Genomic DNA, 16,608 nt, shown 5'->3' on the forward strand with positions numbered 1-16,608 from the left:
GACACAACTGCTATGGACACAACATCATGCTAGATGGAGATTTGCCAAATGATAGTTTACGTAACAGTAGTTAGAAAGTTTTACTAGTTTCTTCTTAAACCACAGGACCAGTCTATTATACAGAATGTTTTCTAATTAAACTAGTCTTCTTTATTCAGTAAATATAAGCTTATTGATAAAAGAAAATTCACCTTGGATAAGTTTGCTGATGGTAAATGGTCTAGGGGGTCTAGTTAACAATAAATGAAAAAGATTGACCGTCCTGGACTGAAAAAACCGCACCGTTTTGGAGATAGAATGGATCGTATAGGTTTTAAAAACTAAAAAAATCGGATATTGTCGGGTCTAATATTGAAGAATTTCAAATTGAAGGAAGGAACTAGCTAGAATGCAGAGATTTCCACTGCCTGTTTGCTTTTCAAAATCATTTTAAGAAACAATTTTCATTCCTCCATGGCATTGAATGATCTTGTTTGTACGACAACACTTTGTTTTGATAAATCCGTTTTGCTCCATCACATGCAAACCAATATAGTTACATATAACCAACAAGGTGAGTAAAAATTATATTTTTCTTCTCGATCCAGAGATCTCGATCATACGCTTCTATCATATTTAAAAAACGAGAATGCACTATTTAATTCATCTAGCTTTACAAAAGTGTAAAACGTTTGATCACTTCACTTTGTTGTACAATGAACTTATTCGTCGTGCTTTCACGCCTGTAACATGGTTATAATGGATCTATGTTATGAATACGTCCTTACCAATCAATGATGTGCCTTTGTTCGAAGTATCTTACAAAATGTGTGAGTTAAATGCATGTTAAATGTCGATTGGCATTCTTGTGCCGATACGCTAGCCCTTCACTGCTTGTTTGTTTACAAAGAAGCTGCTAGCGCTATCTTTAATTCTTAGTACAATACGACTACAATTATAGAATGTGAAATGAATGGAAACAATTATTAATTTATCAAGAGATGTTAATGAAGAGATGAGATGAAGACGCAAATGGACCTGTCACCTGCATTGTTAGTAAAAGCATTTTGGGTCTTGCCAACCTCTCTTGCACTCCTTCACTCTATTACATAGACACCTGTTTCATCAACAAATCACGAAAAGAGTAAACAAAATAAACGATCTCGTTAAATAACAAAATAGTAGGTCTTCGAGAACTAGTTTTAATACCGCATACGACCTACGTTGTGCGTTGTGTTGTGCGGCTAATTATTGTTTATAAAACATGACATCAACTACTAAGATGCGAGTTTTGCAGGCATGTGCGCATGTTCCGGAGACCCGCTACACAGGTGCGAAAAAAGATGCAACAGCTAAGATATCAAGGGCTTTGAATGCGCCGAACAATGTAGCATATTTATAGTGTTTGTAAGCTAAAGGTAAAAAATTAATAAAATAAATCTATAACAAAATAGTTAACCTTGAACGAACAGTATTTTTGTGCTTAGCTTACGCAAACAAGGTTTAGAAATGTGGAAAAAAAACCTTGAAAAACTGTTTAAGTTATTGGTCTATGTTACTGTTTAGTCAATTCATGATTATTGTATATTTTCTGGAAAATTTCTTATACTTGACAACACATAACTCGGAGAAAGACACAAGACATTAGGGACATGTATATGCAACGAATGAAACAGGTATTAGCTTGCTTTATGTTGTGGTTTATGTTGTATATAAAACAGTTTCATGAATAAGTACGCTTTACAGAAAATCTCTATCAATAAGAATGATTGTTCTGGTTTTCGAGTTCGGCATTCTCGGGTTCGCTGCATGCCAGAGCTAGCTCCATTTTATCCTTCGCATAGATAGTATCCAACGCTTCATTTACTGATTTTAACTTTGCAACTTCGAAGGATAGTATGTCAATCTGTTGTTTCACCTTTAGCATTTGTTGTTGAAATGGTGGCGTAACCATAGCTGTATTATCGAATGTTGCACCTAGGTCAGCTTCCCTGGCTTGGTCATCCATTCGCAGACCGTCTTTGAAGGTGGCATACAGTAATTCCAGCATCTTGTTAAAATATACAGTGTCGTTCTCGGTTGCCGGTACGTTATACTGTAGTTGTTGTGTTTTGAGCTTCCTTATGTTAATTTGCTCCAACAGCCCGGACAAATCTGAATGCACCTTTGCGACATTGTTTGCTGCTTTCACATAGTTTTGCTCCTTTATTTTAGCTGCAAAAAAGATTCGACCTTCCTAAAATGGTCACTAAACAAGCTTTGTTTGCACTTACGGTTGTAGTAATGTCGCAAGCATTCTTTTTGCTTAATGATCTTTTGCCTTAAATCACCCATTGTATTAACGTATCGTAAGAAACACACAAAATAAAGCGGTTATTTACAACTAAAATGCAAGAATCCGATCTAAAATCGAATGACGTTCGATCACTTTGACGTTTCTTAGATCAAATATTAGATAAAATATTCCGCAAGCGGCATCTGTTTTTCGTTTTTGGTACTAATTGTTGAATTTTATTTTTATGTACTAGGTGTGTGCGTTGAGAAACGGACTTTTTTAACATACAAAAAAATGTTTATAAATTTATTATGCAAATTTCTATTTTATTCGAAGTATGTGCCATCGTTAGCTATACATTTATCCTATCTCTCTGCTAAATCGTGGATTCCCAGACGAAAGAAATCTTCGACTTTTTAAGTAAACTAATTAGTTATCCCATTTCGACTTCCTCGTAGAAAAACGAAGGGCTGGTCAGCCAATACGTGTCCCATCGAGGAAAACGAATGATATTCGGAAAGAACCAAGTCTGGTGAATAACGCGGGGAGAGATAGCAGCTCCCATCCAAGTGAGTTGATAGTATCCTGAAACATTTTTGCTTTTTGGGACGCCTGGTGCTTGATTTCACGGGCCACCAGGCGCTTCCATTTAAAAAAACTGGAACGGCTTTTTGGTCATTTTCGATCAATGCATGGTTCAAATTGATCATTTGTTGTCAGCAGCGATCGGAATTAACGTTTCCATCAGGTTTTTAGGAGCTTGTGAAACACCACACCTTTCTGTCCCACCAGAAAGTCCGTTTCTTGAAGTCCTTCAAGGCTCTTTTTTAAAAGTCAACATCGCTATTTTGAAATTTTTTAAACCACTCAAAGCACTGCGATCTTCCAAACACAAGTCCCGACAAGCATTTGGTGTGATTCCGAAGCCGTTTTCTTCAAGACAAGCAGAAAAATAATAATTCCCGCAAAACGTCATTTTCAGGCACAAAAGTTGACATAGTTTAACCCTTTCAAAGATGGGTTGCAAACCGTAATATTTTTTTTTCGACCTTAAATCATTTACCTGATGTCAAAACAAGGTAATGATGATTGAACCACTAAACTGGGAAGTCCCAATCGGCAGGTACAACCATCTTTTTAAAAGTCCGTTTCTCAACGCACACACCTAGTAGCTGAAAACGTAACTGGAGAGCCACACGAAGCAATTAAAAATTAAAGCTTCTCTGGTACGTTCGACGTTAGAAATGGTATGTTTTGAGTTCTGCCAATAGTCACAATAGCATAACAATATACTGTGCATATTGAAGTATGAGCGAGCTGAAATGTGTCTGTTTGACTCGTTTTTTCTGAAACTGCCGCAAAAAGTTAGTGTTAGTCGAATGAAAGTCAGAGACGAACTGAGAATAACCGGTCTCACAAGACGACAGTTTGTCCTTGATTTCATTGCTTACTCGCCATCTCCAAGACAGCTCAGGGGTTTCCATGCGTTTCAAAACCTTAAAATTATGCATTCGCGACACACGATCATTCACGATCATTCACGATCATTCACGATCATGCACGATCATTCTTCTGTCATTCTCAGATTCTGCTTTTTTCTCTTTGTTCGTCATCTCTCTCCGGGTGGGCATCCACAAATGGTTTTGCTCAGACCCAGACTCTAGGTCACAGCTCGTATGACTAATGCTACGGGATCCTTGATTCCGCAAACCGGTGCGCCGTTTTTAGTGCGTGCGCGACTCTCTTTGTGTGTGGTTGGGTTGGGGTGGGAATGTACTGTTTTCACTCCTTGCCCATACAATTTTCTAGAATCGGTCTCAGTGTCGTATTCGCACAAAGTTTGTTTAAACCAAGGTTGAAGCTCTGTAGCAAAAGTGCGTCGTCAATGCCACAATCATTTCTATTATTGAATTGAGTATTTTGCGAATGCATTTTACCACGTATGACACAAACGAACATGTACACGCGCTGGTGCAGTGATGAGTGCATGGAATGAACGGAGAACAAGGTCGTTGCGATCGAGTGCGTAATACAACATTGTAAGGGGATCAAGGATATTCAGTTTTCGCGCCTGTACTTTAGTAGATGTGACGAGTCCGCTGCGACCTGACCACCATAGCCCGATTGGATGCGTTTCTGGTTGTTTGTATTGATAAACATCTTTCGATCTGTCGTGAGTCTAGTTCTAGAGCAGCAGCCCCATGTAATGTTTTAGTGCCGGCAAGGCGTGTTTACCGTTTTACCGTGCTACTAGCTGCCATCAATAGTGTGCGTAGGTGTTTTCAAATTCACTGGGTTAAGAAGTGAAATAACTACCAAGGTTCATCTTCATCGCCGAGACCAAAGCATAGCGTTGAAAACACGTACTTGTGCGCCGATTCAGCTTAGCGGGCGATCGCACAGACACCACTAACCCGTTCGTTCGGCTCAAAGTGACGTGATCGTTTAAGTTTGTTGAAAACCTGATTCTACAAGCAAGCGCCTCGTAACAAGTATCGGAACCGTTCTCTATTGAATTGGAATCGAAACATACGTTAATTTCTCCATAAAAAAAGGTATCAAATATCATTGAAAATTTCCCTTTCTATGCCATTGGGTAACAAAAGTTAATCTATAAATCTTGCTGATGTATAAAGATGTGATATCTTCTCAAGTGGTTCTGATAATGGTGGTAATCATTACTATACCTTGGTATCGTACATTTCTTTAGTGCACTGGAGTTCGATAAAGGTCCATTTGACTATTACTTGTGCGATTTGCTGGTGTAATAATATAAGTTTTAAAACGTCCATTACATTGATGCTTATTAATTGATTGTCTCATCAGGTTGCGAAGTTTTTGTACAACCTTAGAGTCGATTTCGAGAAAATAACCACTGATATAGCAAATTTTTATGTTGATAAAGGATAAAGGTTACTTTGACAGCGTCAAAAACTGATTGATTCAGATTTTTGTCAGCATAAGTGAGACACTTCAAGGCACTTTTCCACCGCTTCCATTGCTTTCACCGAGACATAATTAACACATTTTTACTATTCCGAAAATTTATTGAACTAAGCCAAATGTGTCACGTTACATTTTAGGTTAAAATTATAACTAAGACTAACTTTTTGACCAATATGACGAATTCATTTTACTAGGTACGATATAATTGTTTGACCGCTAATCACACACAGCGAACCATCACTGGAAGCAATCATGCAGATTTTCTGTAATCAGCATGAGTTTAGCGAAGTTTATTATTTTTCGGAAATAAAATACCCTCGTTGGTAACCCAGAAACCGGCGACCGGATCTAGTTAAAAAATTCCAACACCATCTGCTTTGCATTTTAGCATTAGTTGAATGGAGAAGCTAACAGATCATTGGTGGTTGTTTCCAATTGATTTGAACCACTCATAACTTCGTGACTGTTTTATTTTTAAGCAATATAAGTGGAGTGTCTGGGTTAATTTTAGAATTATCGTTTACGGGCATACGTGTAACCCTGTCGATGAATTTCTTCATTTCCCCAGCATAATGATTCTCTCGTCTTTCAGAAAATACGGATATTGACGGGAATAATTGTTTAAAATCGCATTTGTTACTCGGATTAGCTTTTCTACATGACGTTAACTGAAAACTGCACTAATAGTACCGTTTGTTCGTTTCAAATCCAGCTTATGATCGTTTCTGCTGTGATGGTTTTTCGGATGGTTTAGGATTATTGAATTGCCTTACGTGTGCAAAAGTGAAAAAATTACGTACACAAACACCGCTCAGCAATGTAAGGTGTGTTTGGTTGAAAATACCCACAACGCCCCACACAATACATCCACAACGCTAAAAATGGGGTAAAAGGCGTTGGGATGTGTTGTTTGAGGTTTCAGACAGTTTCCAAGTGAATTCTAAAAACAAAACATGTGAAAGAAATGAAAAAGGTAAAATCTAAAATTATTACTACGCCAAAAACGTAATCTGACGTTGCCCTGTGGTGAGTTTTATTTTTGGATTTCGTTCATTTCACGGCTCAGCTGTTTATGTAAAGTACACTTGTGGAAGTATAAGCAAGATTAGTAACACTTATAACCTAACTCAGCGTACATGAACCCGAATCCTGGAATCTATTACTTTGTGTAATGAAAGTGAGAGAGTTTATCTAAGGTACGCGTACTTTTTGAGGGTACGATTGCACGTAGTATATTTTAGTTTGTTTCATACTTTTGGGTGGGTGGGGTTGGTGGGTGGGTGGGGTTGGTTGAATATTGAATAAAAATTTGAATATTGGTAAAAATAACCAAAAAATTTAAAAGTGGTTAACAGTCATGTTTAAACTGTTAATCTTAGAAGAACGGTTCGGACCGTATTTATGTATGAACTGTTTGTTATGTAATTAATTCATATTCATATTCTCGAAAGTTGTTTTGACTGTTGAAGAAGTAATGCATACTAGATAATGTTGCGTACTTTAACATTGTGGTTTTTTTTGGGTGGAGTAGTTGACCACGCGCCAACACCCTTGTTACGCTAGTCTAGGGAATCGAACCCAACCCAGCTGCGTGACATCGACGAGCGTTACCGACCATTTTGGCACAACTTTTTTAATAACTTCAAAAATAAAAAACTTTGATTTTTGATAGATATTTCATTAGCAAAATGTGTTTTTTAGTGTAAATTTTTTTTACACAACAATATGTCATATTAACAAAGTGATCATCCCGATTTTCGTTCCTTTCGATCCGTCTTCAATCGCCCAAACGACTATACTTACGAAGAAGTTGGACTTCGTTCTTTGTTGGCATAGTCATTTTTGCAATTCGGTTGGTCGCTTTTTGGCCTCCCTTTTGAATATTTGAAAAAAAAAACAAATGAATCAGAGAAGGTGAAGAAATTTCTTACGTTTCTGCGCTTTTAGAGTGAAGAACTAACAGCGAACTTTTATTCCAACTATGGAAAGCCCATCAGACTTTGACTAGAATCAGAAATCATCCAACATCCTCAGCTGCTTTAGGTGTCGTGTTATAAACAATTTATCGCTAAAAACAATAACACACTCCGTCAGTTCAATAATTTGATAAAGGAACTGTTTTTTACTTAATGTATTGGCAGAAGAGTGTCAATCGATCGATAGATCGATCGTCAGTGTTTATTGAGATATTGTTGGAGACTACTTCAAACCGTATGCTTATGTGCTTCTGGACTGCAGGAGCAGCAATAGGTCTGCAGTCTGGATCATTAATGGAAAAGTTATGAATACAGCGAGTTTGCAGATCTTTATCTCAAACCGAGAGGAGTGTACAAACAGCATCTATTTGCCAGCTGGCGATACCTTTTTTGTAATAAATATATACATATTCGCAACACTGGAGTGAAAGTTTGCTTTAGCGACCATTGGTTCCTGTGTATGAACGTTTCGTTAACCTATTACGTGGCCTACTAGTGGTACCTTCAAGCGAACATGCCCTTTAGATTATAATTTCAGCACCAGTTCTATGCGACTAGCGAACGAGTTTTGGGCTCATCCTTCTAGTTCTCCTTGCCAGGCGCTACCGCTTATCGAAACGACAGGTTTGTCACCATTTACGGTCAGTGTCTTTTCAATTGAATTTTGTGTCAAACAGTTCGTAAGAGACATGCACAAGCACATGATAATTGCATGTAGATATGCTTAGCAATCGTGCTAAGGTTCGACACCGTCCGTTCAAATATTGCTGTGTCTTCTTATTTGGGTCTCCTACCACGGAAAATCCAAAACAAGTCTTCTCATAAAAGGAAAGACTTGCCACCATAAATGCCATTCGATCGATGGAGCTGATCTTGTGCGCTGTGTCGTTGCGTCTCGTTGGCAGACCTGCGGCATGGGAGACACACGAAGCTAGTGTTCGCAACGCGAAGTTTTAGTGTGATCCACGATCCACGGTATTTTTGGGGAGGTGTGATTGGTTTCCATTTTAGGCAAAATCCGAAGCGTGGTTCGTGAGTCAGTTGTGGCCGAATCTTTGGCCGAATTCAGAGATCGGGCGGTTCAGAGGTACAGTTCTCCGATCGGGTTGGTTCTTATGAATCTAGCCATCTGACGCATTGTCAATCTTTGGTAGGCTTGAAAAATTATGTTTGGTTATTGGTAAAACGAAGTATGTTTGAATCGATTTCTAAATTGTTGTGGCGTGTTTGTCAGTTTTATGTTGTTTTTTGTTATTTACAAGTCAGTACATACCATTGACAAATTTATTATTTATGGTTTATGGTATTATGGTTTTATAGAATTCATACATATTCATTTCCATTTCACTACCTTGTTATTGTTCTTATCACTCGCCATGCTGGCGCCTTCTTGCATGTTTTATGACGATCGTGCGAAATGGCTGATCATGGATCTTTTGGCAAACGAATTGTCCAGCACGGCGGGAAGCTTATGCTTATAATTCATAGAGCTATTTCTCTAGTTATAAAAGTTGAGTAGAATATGTTCTTCTACTACATGATATAATTAGATAAAAAATCATGTTGGAAAAAATAGACTAAACGATCAATCTTTAAAGATGTTCATCTATTGTCGGTTTATGTTTAAACAATAAAAAAAAAATCGTACCACCATTTTAATCAATTTATATTCCTCTCTCGTGCAGGCCATGAGGACGAGGTTATAGAAAATGGGCGTAGAGTTTTTGTTTTTACTTTCATTATTTATTGGTTTAATTGGTTTGAAGTCGTTATGACATTTTGTTCAATGATTACTTTGATTTAGTCATGTGTTTTTTTCTCGTAAGAGCGATCAAAGATCTCTAGTCGATGGCAAGGTGCTTTTGGTTGCGAGAGTTGCTTCGAATATGTCTACCAATATATTTCGTTTTTCGTTCTGGTTAAAAAATATAATGATTGTGTGTATAAAATGACGCATAACCTACCTTCCAAACAAGTTTGAATCATATGCCCTTTAATGGTATAATGTTTTGGATTATCTACAATGTCTGGGTTGGTTACTGATATGGTGAAAACTACTCGTCACTACTCTGCTATGCAGTTCCATATGGCAATAACTTTTGACATATTGCCGACTCAACTGAACACTGTGCGTTGCGCGTATGCAATCGTAAGAGGACTTATGTTCAATACTGGTTCAACTTCTTTATTGGGATGAAGAGAAGCCGTACTTTCGGGGTGTAAAATCAAATTCACAATTTTCGAAACTGATTTTTCGCAAAGGTACTCGAAAAGGTATGGTATATTACGTGCTTCTCGTGATATAAGTGCCATGGCTACAAAAAGCAAGCACCAGTTTCTCACTATTCTTATTCATTCACTGAGTCTTGGTTGTTTTTTACATTTGTTTTGCTGATAAGGTTTAAATAATCTAACTGGCTAACTACTTCACGGCTAACAACGGGTTAGCAGAGACTAACTCACAGTTTAATTCAATGCCACATTTAAAACAACTGTAAACGCATTCCAATTTTCTAAATTAGGAATAAATACCAGGAAATATAAATTGAGTGTATTAATTTGGTTGGACCATTGGTTTTTATGGTGGTTTGTTTTAGTACCTATATAAAACAAGGTAAACTTGAACCGAGCAATCTTTTCTCCTTGACGTTGGGGTTGTGTCAATGCGACAGAAAATATTGCTACTCGAATCCCCTTGAACCATTTGAGAGCACTGGAGAAGGAGTAATACACTAAAGGCACTCTCGAGGGCGTTAATTTTTTGCTAAGGATATTAGCAGTGTAAACGTGCCTTTCGGTTTGACGATCCTATCCTCTTCGCGTAGATTTGTATGAAAGTTCGTGCACGAATTCTCATCAAATTCATGTTATTGAGAGGGCCTCTCTCTGTAAATATTTGCATTAAATATTAGCTATATCCTTCTGTCAACAAAATGAGTGAGAAGTGAAAACATCCGATCGATCGGTCGATCAATCATAAGATCAATAGATATATCACCATACATTGTTATGGCAGATGATACAAGAACGGGCATTTGAATTCCCAGACTGTTGCTGTGCAAAGCAGTGCTGCAGTTCCGCCAGGCTGTTGAGTAGCCTGGCCAATTTTTTTTGCGTCCTCTGATGACTTGTGGCAGGTTCCTTTCAAGCAGTATTTTATTTTTGACAACAGGTAGAAGCCGTCGTTTGGTATGTCTGGCGAATAGAACGGGTGTTCCATAACTGTGACCTACTTTTTGACCAAATAGTCCTTGACACAGTGGGCGTTGTGAGCCGACGCGTGGTCTTGATGGAGGACCTAAGATGTTATTTCCACATCTCCCATCTGCCAGGCCTCGTACATCACTGAAGGAAGCCTTTTAAAATTGTTTTTTTAGTAACACATCAAGTACATTTGATATTCGCGGTTTGCGTCGAGAGTGTTCGGAATTCCTGTGATTCAAAGTGTATTAAGTAATACGGTTGTATTATTCTTAACAAAAAAATTTATGGCAAACTATACGTTGGAGGTTATTGAACAATTGTTCAAAGTTAGAGTACAACGATAGAAATACAAATCAAACCGAAAACAACATGAAATGTTTTCAAATATTAGGTATTTGAATTAATTCATTATTATTTTTTAAATTTTAGGACAAATTTTAAGACAACAATAAAACATATCACTTCTTTAATAAAAGTATTGTTCGTCGTTAGCTACTGCTTTCTCCCATCTTTCAGATAATTAGTGCTGGTGAAAACATACGGGTTAACAGTTCCCATCCGATATTTTTGAGATAGGTTTTTACCGGTTTTGCGATGTATGGTCGAGCGTTGTCATATTGAAAAATTAGTTTCTGTTATCTTTTATCCCTTTTTGGTCCTGTTTTGGGCCAAAGCATGCTTCAAACGCATTAATCCATCATTGGGATTGTGCATCAATAATTTCATGAGGTTTCAAAAGCTTAAAAGCTTTCACCACTTCATATCCCACCATGACCTTTGCACAGTGAATATTTCGCTTTGGTTGCGATGGAGCCGGTTCTCCAGGCTGTACCCAGGACTTTTTGCGTAATTACCAGTGAAGATTCGGTACAAGAACCCCTTTCTTTTCTGCCGTACAAGCAGTAATTCGCAAATGGTTTTCCTTTTTTCAATGTATCTTTTTTCAATTCATGTGGAACCCATTAGACATTTTTCTAAACATTCCCACGGCACACAGGCGATGGGAAACTGTCGTGTGGTCAATTCCTAACATTTCTGTAAGTCCTGTTTGCATCTGACATGCATCTCGATTGAGCAATGCTGCCAATTCTTCATCATCAACCTCTTTTGACTGTCCAAGTCGCTCTTGGTCTTGCAAGCCAAAACCACTACTTTTAAATCGCTCAAACCACACCTGACACGTTCTCTCAGGAAGGCATGTTCACCATAAACATCCATTAAAATATGATAACTTTCGCTAACACTTTTCGTCATATTAAGCGATAAAACTGAAATTTAAAGCAATAAAAATTAGGCTCAGAAATCTCTGCAAGTACAGGGTGCGTATTCCCGATAAGGGATATTTAAATGTTAGATAACTCAGCCGTTTTTCAGTCGATTTTGACAAATGACTAATATTTATTATAGAATGCCGTTTAATTGTAATTCACTCAGAGTACAATTACATTACCGTTCATTAAACTACGTTATGGTGGTGAATTGGTGGTGGGGTTTGCGATTGCAATTTTTTTTGTTTTATCTTATTGTTAAACATTTCAAGACCCTGCACCTTTTCAACGCCTGTATCTCAGAACTACTTTTTTAAAGTTCCTTTTTACTGCCATTTTAAAAACTACTTGACCCGATTCATTTCAAACTTGGTACATATTTTATACATATGAAATACCTTCGCCCAAAGCCTAAACATTTTTTTTTACATTAAGGAGGTTTCCCACCCAAACAAGGTGGATTTTTTCGTAAAACATCACTGTTATTGACCGTTTAAAGGAAAAAACATTATTAAAAAGCGTAGGGGGAGGATTTGATGATACTTTGACTAAATTTTAATCGATTTTAATTCCGACAGATAATTTCCGACCAAGATATGGTGAAGACTGCAAATTGTTTTTTATTTTCCAAGACGTTCTGGGGCAAACTCTGTCAGGGGCTTGTTTTTCAATATTTTCGCACGAAAAAAATCTGGATATTGTTTAAAGTATACTTAACAATGTACAACAATTTACTCCATCCATACATACTAAAAAGTGTTTTTATGCTGAAATCCTAACCCAGTAAAGTGTATTACCAGTTTTGTTCAATTTGTATATATGATACATATGTAGTGTACTTTAAATTTTAGCACCATAAGCGTATATAATTTTTCTGATTTATTTGCATATTAATTGTCTGACGAAGATCACAAATTTTTTTTATGTTTCCATTTATTAGTCAATCAACAGTCATAGATACAACTGATCCTAACTATAAACAATAACATCTATCCATCGTGTTAAAGTGATTAAAAAGCGCAATGGGAAAGGATTACTACAAAACACTCGGTATTTCGAGAGGATCAACAGATGAAGATATTAAAAAGGCTTACCGAAAACTTGCATTGAAATATCATCCGGATAAAAACAAATCGCCTGGTGCAGAAGAGAAGTTTAAGGAAGTTGCAGAAGCTTACGAAGTGTTGTCTGATAAAAAGAAACGAGAGCTGTACAATAAGTATGGCGAAGAAGGACTAAAAGGACGTACGTATTTATATTTTCTTAGTGATAGTGTGATTCTCGAAGTACTTTTTTTAACATTTAAAAAAATTTCTTTTTTATCTTGTTTTCTATATTTTCTAGGTGCATCCAATGGCACAACAAATTCTTCACAAAACTTTACATACGAATTCCATGGTGACCCAAGAGCAACGTTTGCTCAATTTTTTGGTTCCAGCGACCCGTTCGGATCATTCTTTGATATGCACAATGATAGTTTATTTAACAGTAGTATTTTCAATGATGACGACTTTTTCACACCGTTTAGTGGTCTAGGTAGTAATAGACATGGTTTAGGAGGAGCTTTCAGGTATAATCCGTTAAAGGTTCTGTGGAAATGTTCATTTCACCAAAAAGCTATTTTTATCTTTTTGAATAGGTCACACTCATTCAACGTTCACTCACCATTGAAGAAGGAAAAGGTGCAAGATCCACCAATTGAGCATGATTTGTATGTGACGTTGGAAGAAATTTACCATGGCTGCGTGAAAAAGATGAAAATTTCGCGTGGAGTCCTTCAGCCGGATGGTACCTCCAAAAAGGAGGACAAGTATGTCAGTATATCAATAAAACCAGGTTGGAAGTCTGGTACGAAGGTGACTTTCCAGAAGGAAGGCGATCAGGCAAAAGGAAAAATACCAGCTGATATTGTTTTCATGATACGAGACAAACCACACGTTTGGTTCCGACGAGAAGGCAGCGATCTCCGATATACTGCTCGATTAACCCTGAAGCAGGTAAGTAGACGTTAATTGTTCTTCTAAGGTGTTTTAAATAAAGACCGAATGTATCTTAACCAGCAGCTGCCAATTCCACCGTCTTTAAATGGGACAGCTACAAATACTGGAATTTTAACTGGAACATTTGCTATTACAATAAAATAAGATTATAAGAATATTGTAATATATCTATTCTTTACGTCATCAAAAGTTGTGTCCCACACACATACATACATAATCGTTTAAATGTTTTGTAATTGCATGTCTATACAATACGGTGTCAGAGTGCGGCTAATCAGTATGTGCAGATGCTCTTGTACTCTGATTCATCAAATCAGTTCACATCGTTTCAACTATTTTATATAGCAGAGCTAGTGACGCACCGCCTTTCGAAACTATAGTGAACTTTGAAATACTTTTTTTTTAATCACTTGTTTTTTGTAATTTTCCAAGATATATAAAAACATTTTTTCCTTCATATTTATCGCGTTCCAGGCTCTCTGTGGTGTCATCTTCGAAGTGCCGACAATGACGGGAGAGAAACTACGTATCAGTACAAAACAGGAGATAATAAAGCCGAACACAGTGAAACGAATTCAAGGTTATGGACTGCCGTTCCCTAAGGAACCGTCGCGGAAAGGCGATTTGCTCGTAGCATTTGACATTAAGTTTCCCGATAAACTTACTCCATCGGAGAAGGAAGTATTAAACGATATGCTTCCAAATTCATAGTCTTAACGTACAGCATAGTTGCTAGCATTGGAGAAAACACGTGTATTTCATCATTTATGTACGTTTTATTATTTGCTTGTGTCGATATACATATGGTTAGCATTTCACAGTTTATGTTCTACAATTTTCTACTTGCTTACTTTAATTTGAACCAACCTATTGTTATATAAAAAGTTATGCTGAATAGGTTTGTTAAAAATGTTTTTAATTTTGTAAATAGTGCCATGATTCCTTCGTATTGACAACATTTTCACCCTGCATAACAGTTCCGTGAACGATTATGCTACTTCTGTGAGCGAATTGAACAGCCTGTATTTATTTTTTAATCGACATCTTGTTTTCGGTAACATCGTCTGTAAAACATGACGTATGCCATCTACACGGTTTGCATAAAATAAATAAAAACAAAATCCGTGAAACGCTATTATTTCATTCAAATAATTCAAAAAAACAATGTTTTATAGTTTGAGTTTCTGTAACTTACGCACTCTTACTCTCTCTTACTTACTTACTTACTCTTACTCTCTTCTTAATACTTTTACTCAACCGCCAAGCCGTCTTGATTTGTACCAGGAACATTGTTAATCTTTGTTACTTTCTGCAACGTTTTGTATTCACGGGCTGGCTTGTTGGCACCGCGTCAACACCCCTGTTACACCGGTCTTGGGAATCGAATCCATGACCAGCTGCATGACAACGACAAGCGCTACCGACTGCTCTATCAACGGTGGTTAACTTCCTAACAAGTATAAAAGCAGAATCTAGAAGATTGATTCTTGTATAAATTTTAAGGCTACTTACATTGTTAAAACTATAGTGGCGACATCGAATGAAATTAAGCTCGAGCTAATTTATGAAAGCAAACTCTCACAATCAAATTGTTCAAAATAAATTCGAAAATGTATGTTTATAAAACAATTATTTGTGTCGTTCACAAATTTAAAAAAATACAAAAACAATAGATGTATTTATTTGTATTGCACTTTGTTCCTTAACGTTTGTCGGGGAAGTTGGTATTGTGTTCTCGATTCAGCCATGTTTTCTCCGTGTTCCATGGAATGTTCCTAAAACAACTTTTGTTCAGGTTTAAACTCCGGACTGTTGACGGATCCATTCGCGGAAGTGAGTTGTGCGCACATAGCCTGAAGGAAGACCAGCTTCACAACCAACGGCAGCGACGAACGAAACCACACCGATTTGCAGGGACTGACCGTTTTCATCAACGGTCAGCGGACCACCAGAGTCACCATTGCATGTACCTTGGTTAGGAGCGTCACGTCCAAGGGCACACACAGTAGAATCGATCACGACCGCAGCGCCATAGGTTCCCATACATTGAATGTTGGAGATAATGTTCAGATGCACAAAGTTGAGTGTTTGCGAAATGGCTCCACTAGCGTCGCTTGTGCGTCCAAAACCGGAAACGGTAGCCACGCGGTTTAGGAATGTTTCGGCAAGATTGGCTTCTGGCAAAGCAACCACCTGGATGTTGCCTCCAATTGGTACTGGCTCATTCAATCGGATGAGACCGATATCGTTGTTCAGATTGTTGGCGTTGTATGCAGGATGGATAATAATTGCACTGGACGTTCGCACCGTGCCCTCGTTGATGTTGTTTGTTCCCACGCGAACCGTAAAACTAATGACGCCAACCTGACAGTGAGCAGCAGTCAACACCCATTCGGAGGAAATCAAGGAACCACCACATGCTAGATTACCTCCGGCGGTTTGGCCAGACAGGAACGCTTGATAAGGGAATTGACCGGGCCCTGCAGGGAATCCATTCACGATTCGTGAGCTGCGAGTTGCATCGCGGAATGGGACGATCGGTTGGAAGTTAATTTCCCGAGCCTATAAAAGTAAGAAGTGTATAAGTTATTATGGAAATAGACTATCGAGTTCGTCGAGAGTTAAAACGATGTGTTCTCTTGAAGATATACTGACTTGAGCTACGGCAAAACACGTCAAAGCAAGTACAGCCAACAGCTTCATGATTGATACTGCAAACTCTTGCGGGCGGCGGAAGCTAATCTGTCCAGTTACGCCTAGCAGTTACCCCTTATATATGTATGTATAACTGAGTGAAACTCTGTTACGTGGATTTGCTGCATTTGATAATTGAACCTATCTGTAATCGAGTTACGATAACATCCAACGAGATACGGGCCTGATAACTTTGTGAAGCCTGGCTTGTGTAACAGACTGTTTATTGATAAGATGTTAGAAAATTAACTTCACTCTCTTAGTGA

General features: G+C 37.8%; 3 protein-coding genes across 6 annotated transcripts; 1 reads left to right on the forward strand and 2 right to left on the reverse strand.

Annotated features, from left to right (window-relative positions):
* Positions 1-1,540: 1,540 nt before the first annotated feature.
* Positions 1,541-2,348, reverse strand: LOC128273947 (uncharacterized). The gene is made up of 2 exons (XM_053012020.1): positions 2,253-2,348; positions 1,541-2,193 (listed from the first exon to the last, which is right to left on the reverse strand). Exons 1-2 carry the CDS (start codon positions 2,311-2,313, stop codon positions 1,736-1,738), a joined length of 519 nt encoding a protein of 172 aa, XP_052867980.1. The 5' UTR covers positions 2,314-2,348; the 3' UTR covers positions 1,541-1,735.
* Positions 2,349-4,019: 1,671 nt separating this feature from the next.
* On the forward strand, positions 4,020-14,824 carry LOC128273737 (dnaJ protein homolog 1). Of its 4 annotated transcripts, XM_053011771.1 has the most exons (6): positions 4,068-4,128; positions 5,913-6,226; positions 12,589-12,893; positions 12,993-13,218; positions 13,288-13,645; positions 14,123-14,824. In XM_053011771.1, exons 3-6 carry the CDS (start codon positions 12,671-12,673, stop codon positions 14,357-14,359), a joined length of 1,044 nt encoding a protein of 347 aa, XP_052867731.1. In that variant the 5' UTR covers positions 4,068-4,128; positions 5,913-6,226; positions 12,589-12,670; the 3' UTR covers positions 14,360-14,824. The 4 variants fall into 4 exon arrangements, with proteins under 4 accessions (XP_052867730.1, XP_052867731.1, XP_052867728.1 ...); XM_053011768.1 differs by having other exon boundaries at positions 12,993-13,645; XM_053011770.1 differs by lacking the exon at positions 5,913-6,226 and having other exon boundaries at positions 4,020-4,128; positions 12,656-12,893; positions 12,993-13,645.
* Positions 14,825-15,184: 360 nt separating this feature from the next.
* Positions 15,185-16,397, reverse strand: LOC128273739 (brachyurin-like). Its single transcript, XM_053011772.1, has 2 exons — positions 16,304-16,397; positions 15,185-16,210 (listed from the first exon to the last, which is right to left on the reverse strand). The coding sequence occupies exons 1-2, from the start codon at positions 16,349-16,351 to the stop codon at positions 15,446-15,448; spliced, it is 813 nt and encodes a 270-aa protein (XP_052867732.1). The 5' UTR covers positions 16,352-16,397; the 3' UTR covers positions 15,185-15,445.
* Positions 16,398-16,608: the final 211 nt, after the last annotated feature.

Source organism: Anopheles cruzii, chromosome 3 (assembly GCF_943734635.1).
Source record: "Anopheles cruzii chromosome 3, idAnoCruzAS_RS32_06, whole genome shotgun sequence".
In the NCBI taxonomy this organism is placed as follows: Eukaryota; Metazoa; Arthropoda; class Insecta; order Diptera; family Culicidae; genus Anopheles; species Anopheles cruzii.